Source organism: Toxotes jaculatrix, chromosome 12, assembly GCF_017976425.1.
Source record: "Toxotes jaculatrix isolate fToxJac2 chromosome 12, fToxJac2.pri, whole genome shotgun sequence".
NCBI lineage: Eukaryota > Metazoa > Chordata > Actinopteri > Toxotidae > Toxotes > Toxotes jaculatrix.
The window spans coordinates 14621009-14633680 of record NC_054405.1 but is presented as its reverse complement, the minus strand read 5'-3'; the positions used below and the strand labels follow the sequence as shown (position 1 = coordinate 14633680).

The following is a 12672-nucleotide window of genomic DNA, read 5'->3' as shown; positions in this document are numbered from 1 at the left end:
CATGTAATTAAAAGTTTATGGCAGACTATAATGTAAATGTAAGCAGACATAAATGTTATTTTTAAATGTATTTGTTAAAAACTATAACTCCTCCTGTGGGCATCCGTAAGCTTAGATAGCTATATAAACAGATAATGAATGCCAATATAATTAAAAATGAGAATAATAAACTGGACTGCTTCTATCTTTGTTAGTGTGCAGCATATGAAATACTGTGACTTTTTTTAGTTGTCAAACGTGTTCCTAAGCTTCATATAAAATATAATGTATATGTAAAATTCAGGAAAAACGGAATTAATACTACAACAGCGAGCTAAACGTCTAGTTTTGCAAACCGGAAAGGGAACCGGATTTTTTTTTTTTTTTTTTTTTTTTTTTTTTAAGAGTGAAGCCTCTTCACGAGCGAGACGATCTTTGTGACAAACATGGCAGCGCGCATGTGAATGTCATGCCATCGGTTAATACACTACCTGAATGAGTTCATGTCTGTGTGCGATTGCTGATACGTAAAAAGTGACATGTAAATTACATCTTGCGGGACTGTGCCTTCGTTCACCACAGACAGCAAAGAGACGAGAAGACCCTAATTTAGCTGATTCATTAGCTGACCGGCTCTCATGTTAGCATTTTAGCTAACCAGTCGACCACTGAATCGCGATGGATGCTGACCAACAACTGAGAAATGTAAGTCACGTTCTCATTTACTGGCAGATATATTGAGCATTTTTTGCAAAGATTTAATGGTAAGTTGAATGACTATGTCTCTTGTAGCTGCGGGATTTCCTTCTGGTTTACAACCGCATGACTGAAATCTGCTTCCAACGATGCACCAGCAACTTCAACTACAGAAACCTTACCATGGACGAGGTACGAGAAATCAGTATAAACTTGTCATATGAGTGGGCTCATTACACGTGCATACAGCTGCAGCTCTGATTGTGATTTTTATTCACCTAGCCAAAGAGGGTTGTTCCCATTAAGCCGTAAAAGCTCTAGTTAGGTCAGGCACGTTTGTTTGGTGGTTACGTCTGACAAAGGTGCAGGATGTGGTTGAGGTCAGGGCTCTGAGAGACTAGTGCTGTAGCTTTGTGTATGGGGTGAAGATTTCCATTGATTGCAAACAAGGGGGCACAAACTATGGAAATAACTTCAAACCATAAGTGAGCAGAGAGTCTACATACTTTTGGCCACACAGGGAATAATAAACATGTACTGTAGTTATTGACTCATCACCAGTGATTTCTGTTGTCTATCCAGGAGCGCTGTGTGGACAGCTGTGCAGGGAAGCTGATTCGCTCTAACCACCGCCTGATGGGCACCTATGTGCATCTGATGCCTCGGATGGTGCAGCGCCGGATGGAGGAGATGGAGAGCAAGGCTGCGGAGAATGCCAAGGCAGCAGAGGCCGCTGCCTCTGCATCTAAGGAGTCTCCTGCAACAGATGCGTCATCCCCACCACCCCCACAAACACCTGCACTGTTACCCTCTTTAGGGACTGATGCTGGACCAGAGGCCCATGGCTCAGTCTTAAAGCCAGCAGGATTAGAAATGCCAGTTGAGTTTGATGTTTCTGCGTCCAAATTCACAACAGCCACAGAAAAATTATCAGCTGCCACACCACTCACACCTGCAACTGAAGCAGTAAGTCCTTCAGTACTTAGTAAAGCTGGCAATGGACCATTCTCTACAGCAGGCTTTTCACAGCCTCCCATAGCTGGGGTCCAAACTGAACCTGGGGGCTCAGTGCCTGTGCTTATTCCATCCAAACCAACCTCCTTATTGGAAGATGTGCCTGTGTCAACAGTCGCTGCACCTACAGTGTCAAAATCCACAGAGAGCCTGCCAGGCCGAGAGAGAGCTCCAGAGGTCCCCCCTCCGTCAGGCCAGTAATGATACGTAGTCTAGGTCTGTTCTCACATGGTCAAACTGTTAGTGATATGCTCCAGGCTTCCGCCACAGACAGCCCAAATCTGATGAGTAACTCATCACTGGCTGTCCCAAATGTGATGTTCCCTGTATCGCTGAAAAGAATAGGTGATTAATAGATTGACATAAATTATAGTATAGGAACATAACTTTTCAATTATGATATCATCATATAATATAACCTTTTATGGCTTCTCTCTTTCCAAGGTGAGCAGTTTCTGCTTTTCTCGGTTTACATATTGTAATTTAAAGTCTTTGATGTTTTCACTATTTGTTTTATAAAGTTAGCAATCTGAAGACCTCACTTTAGACTCTGTTAATTTGCAAATTCCAGGTGTTTAACCCAATGTTGTTTTGTGATGAGACGCAGAAGCAAGAAAGAATAGTTGTATTGGTGTGTCTGTGCAGTGGTGGTGATATTACCAGCCAGAGCTCCACAGTGATGCATCTCCAGTCTGCAGTCCTGGATTGCGCAGGGCCTGGTCACATCTGGACTTTAGTGTGGACTTTGAAAAGCCTGGGCACTCCAGTCTGACGATTTCCCAATAAGTCCTAATAATTGTTTTGAAAGATGACACAGCAACAATGATAATTATCAGTAATAAAAAGAAGAGTATTTATTACTTTTGTCATATTTTCGTCATTTTAAATTCTCCATTGACAACATGTTGTATTTGTTGTTTGCAAACATTAAAAGCCATCCTGCTGCCGGATGTCCCAACTCAGCAGAGGGTTGGGGCGTATGCCACATGCTTTCAGTGTTGTGGGTGTGAATCCAGTTCACAATCTTTGTCACATATCATCACCTCTCTCTCTCTCTCCTCCCATTTCCTGTCTTTTTCACTGTTAACTCCACATACTCTCTAATCCAGCAGCAAAGCCATGATAAGCGATCTTATAACAGCATTCCCAGTGGCTTTATTCCTCGACCACAAGCGTTCTGATGTTCTCTCAAACAATAGCTGTGACAGTTAAGGATTGTAGAAAACACTAAGACTAAATATGAACATGATTAGTTCAAACCATTGTTTGGATAATATGGTCTTGCAATACTCAGGCATGTTTAGCCGCCTTATTGCTGCAGAGTCAGAGCTAATGAGATTTACAGTCCCTGTCGAGAAGAAAACAGATTTGTTAATTTCTCAGTGCCACATGGAATAAGTGTCATTATTCTCCATTTTTAAATATTTCAAGTATCTCTTTTGGGCTCACTGATGATCAGTCATGATCACTTTACTGAAAAAACTATTAATGTGCTCCAAGGTATGTATTGGTCAGACCACAGCATGAAGAAATGTTTTTCACAGTAGATAATTTGACTTTTAACAGCATGAAAAATACAAGTGTTACTAATGTCATTAACTATGGGCCAGTCTGTTCAAGTGTCCCAGAAGCAATCACAAAACCAGGACCCTGAAACTGAAGCAAAGATGAATGGAATTTATTTGAAATTATTATTATTATTTACTGTGTTTTCTGTGCAAAAAGTCTGCCATATTTTAATTCAATTCAATTCAATTTTATTTATATAGCGCCTTCCAGAATCAAAATTGTCTCAAAGCGCTTTACAGAGGCCCAGAGCCTGATCCCAGAGCAAGCACTTAAAGTGACAGGAAGAAACCTTGAGCAGAACCTGGCACATATGGGGGACAATCCAGCATTCAAATTACAGAACATTCAGTGGATACTGTGTGCTCAGCATTCAATACTGACCAATAAATCAGCCACACACAGGCCTATTTCACTGAAGACATTTAGGCACGTCACAGCAGGAAATGCACAGGTGCAGATAATTAAATTAATTAAGACAAAACACCAAAACACCTGAACAGAGCCATCGTTAGTAACACCTGTGTTTTTCCTCCTATGAAAAGTTTAAAATGTCTGCTGTGAAAAAGGGCCTGTCTTGGCCAGAATCGTTTATTAGCCTAAACCAACTTTATGGGTCATTAAAAGTGCTTATGTAACATGTTAATGCAAAAAGTAAAGAGAAAAAGATGTGAGAAAATACATCATCAACACTAATCAGGCTCCAGCATAGACAATGAATTTATTACAGACAATTATATATATTCCAGGCATACAAATCATAGACTGTATAAAACATGGACGTAGCACCCGTGACATAACCCATTGGTTTCGGGGAGTCGGTTTTGTGACCAAACCATGGGCATTTGAGCTGCGCCATCTTGGATTTTAGTGGGAGCATACTTTCCATATTTGGCGAAGAGGTGGTTACTCTACGGGTCAGCCGGCCGAGAACCCGGCCACTTAGCTCGGAGTAACCGAGCTAGGCTAACAAGCTAGGCGGTACGGTTACAGTTACAACAAGCAGCACACAAAAAAGAGCAGCCGCTTACTGACGGAGCTGCTCTTTCCATGTAATGTCGGACTTTTTAAACAGAAAAATGAGACGAAATAAAATTTTAGCCCAGTATCCCCGCAATAAACGGACTCTGAGAGCACGGAACACACCGCAACAGCGTTCCTAACATTAGCTGCTCCGGTCCTCTATCTGTATCAGCAGCGACCATAAATCGGCAATTAAGTCATAAGCCAGCGGCTAAATATGCTAATACATGCTAATTAGCGCAAACATCCAGATAAAATAGTGAGAAATTTACTTACCGAAAAAACTGCAACACAGACTCCTTCGACGGTCGGTTAGTGCAGTCCACACTACAACAAGCCATATTGTCACAAAAACCTATCCGAACACTGGCAAACAAACACGGACACTGCAGCTCCTGTCAACCGTTGAAGGTAGCCGGAGGCCTCTGAATGTAGCCGCCTAGCCCAGCCGATGCTTTAGCAAGAGCTAACTGCCAGTGCCTGTCTATGGGGCTGTCACTCAATGTAACCGCGCCCTAATTTACTCCACAGTGTTCACGGAGTTGCAAACTATCAATAGAGACCAAAAACAAAAAAATGTACCAGGCTGTAAATATGTTTTTTAAGTCTGCTACGTTGGCTATTTTAACATGGGGGGTCAAAGGAGAATTGCTCACTTCCTGAGCCAGCCCCCAGCGGCAGCCGAGGAACTGCAGCTTTTTGAACGCGGAAGTGATCCTCACTGCTGAAACGTACAACTCCCCCTCGATACAAATACAAAACTGATGAAAATGAATACTTATGAATTTCTTTTTTTCATGTCTGTGCATTTGGCAAAGATATGATATAATGAGGAAAATTTGCCCTTTGAAGCATCATAATCTCAAAATTATGGTTACATTTATACTATACACTCTCAACCACGACCAGTTAATGAACGAATTAAAACAATGCTCTCCTCAGCTGCTCACCTGACCTCAGTGTCTTTGCCCCCGCCCTTCAAGTTGTCCCACCATCACTGCATAGCGTCCAGCAGGGGGCGCTGTAGTTGCGTGCGTGTCCCGGGACAGGGCAGAGCCAGTAGCAGAGCTCCTCTAACTTCTCCCCAGTAGCCTGCATCAACTCGGAGGAGCGGGGCGTGGACTTAGACCGACCATTCTCTGCTCTTAAATTTGAGGAGACGGGCGACTTTCGGGGAGGGGAGAGGAAAAAAAAAAAAAGAAAAGGAAACTCGGGAGAAATCGATCGTTTGGAAGCTGGTAAGACTTTTGGGGTCGTTTTTTGTTCGTTTAATAGTTTTCTTTCCTTTGTGGTTGGGAGGTTTTGTTGTGCATGTCCAACTTCACTTTGACTTTTTAACAATAGATTGAAAAGTGATCCAGCAGGCCAGCCCATCCGAGCCCACGGAGCCAAGGGGAAATGTGGGAATGTACAGCAATTTATGTGCTGAACTTCATAGTTTCATTTCGCTAACTAACAATCAGTGGCCTACAAAACTTATAGATTAAAATGAATGTTTAGGAATGTACCATTAAAGACAGAAATACATTCTTTTTTCATATCATACAAGTCAACCTGGGCTAAAAAAAGACAGAGCAATGTCTGTTTACCTGCTTATACCAGCCTCCTGGAAGATGCACAGTGCAAAGGAATGTGTACAACCCTTTCTTTTCACACCTTTTGCAGGCTACGTGCTCCTGATCTCAAAGGAGGCTGAAAGAGCAAAGGGTCAAGAGAGGGAAGCTCCAGTACAACCATGGATGACATCTTCACACAGTGTCGGGAAGGAAACTCTGTGGCTGTCCGTCTGTGGTTGGACAACACAGAGAATGACCTCAACTTAGGGTAAGCGGATACAACGGCACACACTACATTGGAATATACAAAGCTTTGAAGATGACTGCGGTGGGACTGACCACCTTCATCTTCTCATGGATGTTAAGAGTGTGGCTGTAGTGGATAATGTGTGCGCAATAACACATGGAGTACAGTCTCATGATGATGGAGCAGACTATAGCAAACGTACCACATTTGGTATGGTAGGTGAGAGATTCTGTCCTGGTGTATGTCTCTGTGTGTATGTCTCTGTGTGTGTGTGTGTGTGTGTGTGTGTGTGTGTGTGTGTGTGCATACAAAGTGATCCTTGGCGCATTAGAGGTGGGCCAAATAGTTTCCATATTGTGCTCTCCCTGCAACTCCACATACTGCTGAACATCACCCAGCTTTGGTAATTCCAGTCCAGTTTGTGCTTTTTTCCTCTCTTCTTCTTGGATTTCGCCCGTCATGATGTCATCCCCAAAAACTGTGTGTGTGTGTATATAAAACCAGCGGGTGACTGTGGGGAGGTTGTGCGGTGACACAAATGACTCAGACAACAGAATAAAACCTAAAACTCATTCTGCGCCAGACATGAAAAGCACAGACAGACTTTAGATTATAGTGTGGAAACGATTTAGTCGACTGACAGAAAATTAATCAATAACACATCTGATAATCAGATAACTGTTTTAAATTGATTAGCTGTTTTTTAAGTACTGTTAATCAGAGAAAAGAACCACTTAGAAAAGGGCACCCTGTTTTCTGGGAATAGGTGATGGGCTTTTTTTTCAGAATTTGTGACATTTTATACCTTAAACAAAGAATTAATCTAAAATATAAGCAACCTATGAATTTATAATAGTCATGAGTTGCAGTACTATTAGATTTTTTGAATTATTTATGACAGACAGAGCACTTCTGCCTATTTCCTTGCTAGAAAGTAGCCAGAAGACCTCACTGCTAAAGACCCTGGTTATCTCATTCTTGGGCCAGGCCATATATGTGCAGTTTGTTGACGTTGACTTTGAGGGCTGCAGAGCTGCTAGCCAACCACGCAACAGCCAAGGCCATTTCCTCTCTTCAACTCCATACAGGGCCAGGCCCTCGCTGACAGAGCTGCTCAGGCAGCTAGACGCAGTTCCACATAAACATCTGAGAGACCAGTCATTATGCTGGAGGCTTGCTTTGGCTGTTACTCTGAGGAGACTCAACTGTGTGAACTGCCCCCCCCCCTTCTGAGTAAACAGTAATTTGTACTAAGTGTTATAGATTGGAAAGTATGTTGCTTCGTAGGAACTAAAATTTCAGATCTCCCCCGGGAGCAAGCGACACAGGAAGACCCATGAGAAGAAAAAGAGGGAATGTGTAGCTGAGGATTCCACTGTGTATTTTCTGCTCTGTCATTCCTGAGTTTTTTTTTTCCCCTGTTACTTTTTATAGCACAAAGGGTTGTACAGACTATGAACTGTCCGTGCTGGATCGGAATTGAAAGAGAATGTGACTAACTTCTGTTTCAGTTTAGTGTGAGCTAGTACTGCTGCTATTTCCTACAGACTATACAAGCCCTCTTGAGTTTTATTGTTAAATATAGTGTAGAGTTTGTGGCTTTGCAGGGAGTCGTGAGAAGCCCCAGCAGCTGCCTCGGGGTCAGCTAATGTAAAGGACTCAGGTGGGCGAAGGGGGCCAGTCACACGTAGGTGATAGTTTGGCTCCTCGTAGACTGCTGCAGTGCTGTGTATGCTGTCCGTGTGTTTGCGTCTTTGCATATGTTAGCAGGCATTCCCAGCTTGCACAGACATATTTATCACCAGACGTCAGATGGGTATAGGCTGCAGGCAGAGCAAGGAAGCATGTGCTTAAGTCTAAATAAAGATTGGTAGGTAGTGGGTGTGAAAATCTGTGTTGCTGTCAAAGAGATAACCACACTTTTGTCAGCTGATATATGCTTAGAGTTGTTAAGAGAGCCCCCATCCCCGAAAGAAATCCATGCTAATTAGACTTTAAAGTGTTATAAAGCAGGTCCATCACAGCTTAAAGACTGATTGGCTAATTATTTTAGGATTTGTCCTCCTCTCGCTCTTCAATCTCTCTTTGCCTGTTGTATTTTAGCGATGACCATGGCTTCAGCCCCCTCCACTGGGCATGCAGGGAAGGGAGGAGCGGTGTTGTTGACATGCTCATCATGAGAGGCGCTCGCATCAACGTAATGAACCGTGGAGACGACACCCCATTACATCTCGCTTCCAGTCATGGACACAGAGACATCGTAGCGAAGGTACGCACAGTCAGATGTGGCCTGATTATAAGTGGAGTGTTCATGTGTTTGTTTACATGCTGTCTGAGTGGATGATTTCTTTTTGTTCAGTGTTCTAACTTTTATGATCTTTGAATGCCAGCTGATTCAATGCAAAGCAGACCCCAATACAGTCAACGAGCATGGAAACACACCACTCCACTACGCCTGCTTCTGGGGTCAAGATGAAGTGGCAGAGGTACGGTGCAATACAATACACACACACACACACACACACATACACAGACCCTCCACTTCTTTTGGCACAATCTGTTGGCTAAGAAACGCCCTCTTGTGGGGAGAATTGGTCACTACAGTGTTTTTTTGTTAAGCAATGAAGCTCCTATTGCTCCTGGTGTATTTGTTTTAATCCAAAACCTATGCTTGTAAACTAATCTGTACTTAACATAGTTTAACTTCTCATTTTTAGGACTTGGTGGCCAGTGGTGCCCAGGTGTGTATGTGTAACAGGTATGGACAGACACCTCTGGATAAGGCCAAGCCTCACCTAAGACAACTGCTTCAAGGTCAGAGGTCATTTATGGGCATTTTAATATTTTAATAAGTTATTCCTATGAAAAGAAATAAAAGTTTCACTTTTTTATTGCTTCTTTTATGTATGTTTTTTAGAAAAGGCAGAGAAAATGGGTCAGAGTATGACCAAAGTCCCCTATAAGGAAACTTTCTGGAAGGGCACCATGCGAACACGACCTCGTGAGTAACTGTCATTTCATAAAAAGGAGTAAATCAACTTATCAAATCGGGTTATTTGTTTGATTCTTCATGTTTTTGCTCTTTCAGGTAATGGCACCCTCAACAAGCAGGCTGGTATTGATTACAAGCAGCTCTCGCTCCTGGCAAAGATCAATGAAAACCAGTCTGGAGAGGTCAGTTACACTCTGTGTTTACTTCTGTGTATCAGACTTTTTCATTTTTTCAGCACCCCCCCTGTTGTTTACCAGCTTGTGTGCTCTGTCTGCAGTTATGGCAGGGTCGGTGGCAAGGGGATGAGATTGTTGTGAAGGTGCTGCAGGTGAGAGACTGGACCACCAGGAAGAGCAGAGACTTCAACGAGGAGCATCCGAAACTCAGGTTTCTGACAGTATTTCTTGTGGTGTCTGCACACAGAGTAGAGATATCAGGGTTCGTTTATGTTCATCATGGGGTCACGTGCTGAGAGTCTGTTTGCTTGTGTCCACTGAGGCTAATATATTTGCTTCTGCTGCTCTTTTTTTGAGTCTCCTCTCTTCGTGTCCGGGTAAACACAGTGCTAATGTGAGGTTAGATTTGATTGATTGGTGGTGACTGAGGTCAGTGGTCAAAGAGAACTTTGGATCTTGAGCAATGAGCAGAGGAGTTTTTATTGTTAGAGGTTAGAGGAATGGGTTTGGGTTGTTGTTGTGGTGAAGTTTTCCTTGGCCCCGTTTACTGTGTCATGTGTTCAGCTAGTCCCACAAACCTCCTTCTGTTGGTAAACATGAAGTTACGACATTAAATTAAATCCATCATAGTTAAAATGGAGCCTTTGAATCCTGTTTGTCATTATTGCATTGGGCCATGTTGATGTTCCTGCATCATGTTTGTGCGTGATGTTACTAAAAAGTTTAAATCAAACAAGCAAAACACATCATAAAGGAAAGCATATTAGCATATTACCTAACCTGACCAACCTTAATCAGTCCCACGAACCTCAGACCCTCAATGAGTGAATAGAAAAACTCAAACAAAACCTTAATAGAGCAGGAATGAGAGGAACCTCTGAGCACGCCAAGTCAAAGAATGCTCTCCCGTCAGGAGGCCTGAGTGTACATCAGGGAGAACTTGGCAGTGTGAGTACATGTTGGCTTCGGTTCTTGCCTTCTTTTAAGAACCGATGCCAACATAAAAGCACTTGGGATGAGTGGACTGAAAAATTCCGAGGCAGCATAAAATCTGACATAGACTGCAAAAATACAGGAGCTTCAGATAATGGAAAGCTACTGCTCAGGTTAACTTTTAAGAGCAACAAGATATTACAGATGTGGTGTACAATCATATGGATCCTCAAAGAGAGAGAAAATACTTACTTTTTCCTCCTATTTCTGTTTTTTTAAACATTACACACACTTACTTTGTCTGTCTGCTGTGTCTCCATAGGATCTTTTCTCATCCAAACATTCTGCCTGTCCTCGGGGCCTGTCAGTCACCTCCATCCCCTCACCCCATCATCATTACCCACTACATGCCATACGGATCCCTCTACAACATACTCCACCAGGGCACGAGTAAGTGATTCAAGCACATGCATGAAATGGAAAGGGATAAAATTTGAATTAAAGTTTATCCAAGCCCCTAAGCGCAGTGACTGTGGATTGCTACTGTACAGCCATCTTTACCTCCCCACACTTTTTTACTTTTCTCTCCTTGCCTCCTTGTCTCCTTGTCTCCTTGTCCTCCCGTTTGTCTTCCTCTTCCTCAGCTCTGGTGGTCGACCAAAACCAAGCAGTGAAGTTTGCACTGGACATTGCTAGTGGCATGGCTTTCCTCCACACCTTGGAACCAATGGTTTCACGGCTTTACCTCAACAGTAAGCATGTCATGGTAAGTACTGTCTTTGGCTACTAAAATATCTTAGTCTACTACTTCCACTACACTGATGCTAAACTGATGTGATGAATTGGCAGATTGATGAGGACATGACGGCCAGAATAAGCATGGCAGATGCAAAGTTCTCCTTCCAGTGTCCTGGTCGTATGTATTCTCCAGCATGGATGGCCCCTGAAGGTATTTATTCCTTTTCTTCCTCTTCTTCGTCTTCCCTAGACTTGATGAGTCATTCAGTTAAAAATATACTGCACTCTATAATTTAGTCCCACTTCTTCAGTGGTAGTCATGTTTGTCTGGTGTGCTTCCCCATGTTACAAAATAAAAACAAATGTCATGAGCCATCCCAATATGTTTGTGGTTTTCCTTGTTCTTCTTTGTTGTCAGCCCTGCAGAAGAGGCCTGAAGACATCAACAGGAGATCTGCTGACATGTGGAGCTTTTCTGTGTTACTGTGGGAGCTGGTTACCAGGGAGGTCCCCTTTGCTGACCTCTCACACATGGAGATAGGCATGAAGGTAAGTGGGTGCAGCATTTATCTACCCACAGGCTTATTCTGCGTATTCACATTGACGCCTGCGTGTTTCTTCGAAATGTTGCGTCAAACACCACACCTCCAAAATGTCCCCAAAGATTTTGAACTTTTTTTTTAGGATATTAACAGCTGCTTTGTATCTCACCACCTCCCACCAATTTCTCAGGTGGCTCTCGAGGGTCTTCGGCCCACTATTCCTCCGGGGATTTCACCTCATATCTGTAAGCTAATGAGGCTCTGCATGAATGAGGACCCAGCCAAGAGACCCAAGTTTGACATGATCGTCCCCATTCTGGAGAAGATGCAAGACAAGTGAATGCATCTGCGGCAACTTGTTCTCTCCTGTTATTACGTTTTTGGGTTGTTGTTTTTTTTTTATCATCAAACCACTTATGTTCACTTCAATCATGTATCTGCTAAGCTGCTGTAAATAATGTCAGAGACCACTTTAGCTACACAATTCAAACAATAAGGATTATATTGCTTTTCTTGTGTAATTTAAATTCGAGGTATAAATGTTCTTTGGCTTATCTGTGTTGCTCTTTTATTATAGCTTAAAATGAAATACTGGCAGACTTTTTAGTCCAGTGTGGATTATATTCAGTGATGTGTCAGACACAATCGCTCAGAAACTGATCCAAAGAAATGTGTATGGAAACACTGTCTTTTATACACATTAACAAATGCCAATGCAATAAATATTTTATATTTATGACAAATCCTTGTCCTTTTACTTTGAAAAAATGAAGAAAAAAATCTTAGCAAAGGGTTGGCTTGTTCCAGTAAGTGGACCCTGTGATGAGAATTTCAAACACAACCTTTAAGCTCAGCTCACATGCTATGTTTGCGGATAACCTGACCTTTTTGATGCAGGATAAGAATCAGCTATGTATAACAGCAAATGGAATTTCTGATGGATCTTTCTAGGGCTGCAGATTCTTATTTATTGAGTTTATTCTGGGATAGATGGGAGTACAGTTAACATATGTTCACGGTTATTTTTGTGCCAGGAACTATGATTGACATTATGATGAAGGACTGAGGCATGAAAAGAGAGAAAACAGTGTAAGCATGCAGGTAAAATCAGGGGAGGGAGGCTAGGGCTCAAAACTCAATGTAACCTCCCTCTCTTCTGGTGCAATTAGGTGACCAATCAGCTGCAGCCTGTGCCACAAATTTGCTCGGA

The 12672-nt window shown here is 42.6% G+C and overlaps 2 protein-coding genes across 2 annotated transcripts; both read left to right on the top strand.

Moving 5' to 3' along the window:
* Positions 1-414: 414 nt before the first annotated feature.
* timm10b (translocase of inner mitochondrial membrane 10 homolog B (yeast)) lies at positions 415-2674 on the top strand. The gene is made up of 3 exons (XM_041051079.1): positions 415-684; positions 772-867; positions 1258-2674. The coding sequence occupies exons 1-3, from the start codon at positions 658-660 to the stop codon at positions 1888-1890; spliced, it is 756 nt and encodes a 251-aa protein (XP_040907013.1). The 5' UTR covers positions 415-657; the 3' UTR covers positions 1891-2674.
* Positions 2675-5379: 2705 nt separating this feature from the next.
* Positions 5380-12198, top strand: ilk (integrin-linked kinase). Its single transcript, XM_041051475.1, has 13 exons — positions 5380-5516; positions 5944-6102; positions 8185-8350; positions 8472-8567; positions 8799-8895; positions 8999-9082; positions 9170-9255; positions 9351-9460; positions 10505-10632; positions 10827-10948; positions 11032-11131; positions 11339-11469; positions 11653-12198. Exons 2-13 carry the CDS (start codon positions 6014-6016, stop codon positions 11800-11802), a joined length of 1359 nt encoding a protein of 452 aa, XP_040907409.1. The 5' UTR covers positions 5380-5516; positions 5944-6013; the 3' UTR covers positions 11803-12198.
* Positions 12199-12672: the final 474 nt, after the last annotated feature.

Bases quoted from the DNA above. Each gene is read 5' to 3' on its own strand.
- ilk (XM_041051475.1), top strand. From the start codon at position 6,014: ATGGATGACATCTTCACACAGTGTCGGGAAGGAAACTCTGTGGCTGTC. The intron at 8,351-8,471 runs GTACGCACAGTC...TTTGAATGCCAG, and splicing joins ACAGAGACATCGTAGCGAAG to CTGATTCAATGCAAAGCAGA. The intron at 11,470-11,652 runs GTAAGTGGGTGC...CCAATTTCTCAG, and splicing joins ACATGGAGATAGGCATGAAG to GTGGCTCTCGAGGGTCTTCG.
- timm10b (XM_041051079.1), top strand. From the start codon at position 658: ATGGATGCTGACCAACAACTGAGAAAT. The intron at 685-771 runs GTAAGTCACGTT...TGTCTCTTGTAG, and splicing joins CTGACCAACAACTGAGAAAT to CTGCGGGATTTCCTTCTGGT. The intron at 868-1,257 runs GTACGAGAAATC...TTGTCTATCCAG, and splicing joins GAAACCTTACCATGGACGAG to GAGCGCTGTGTGGACAGCTG.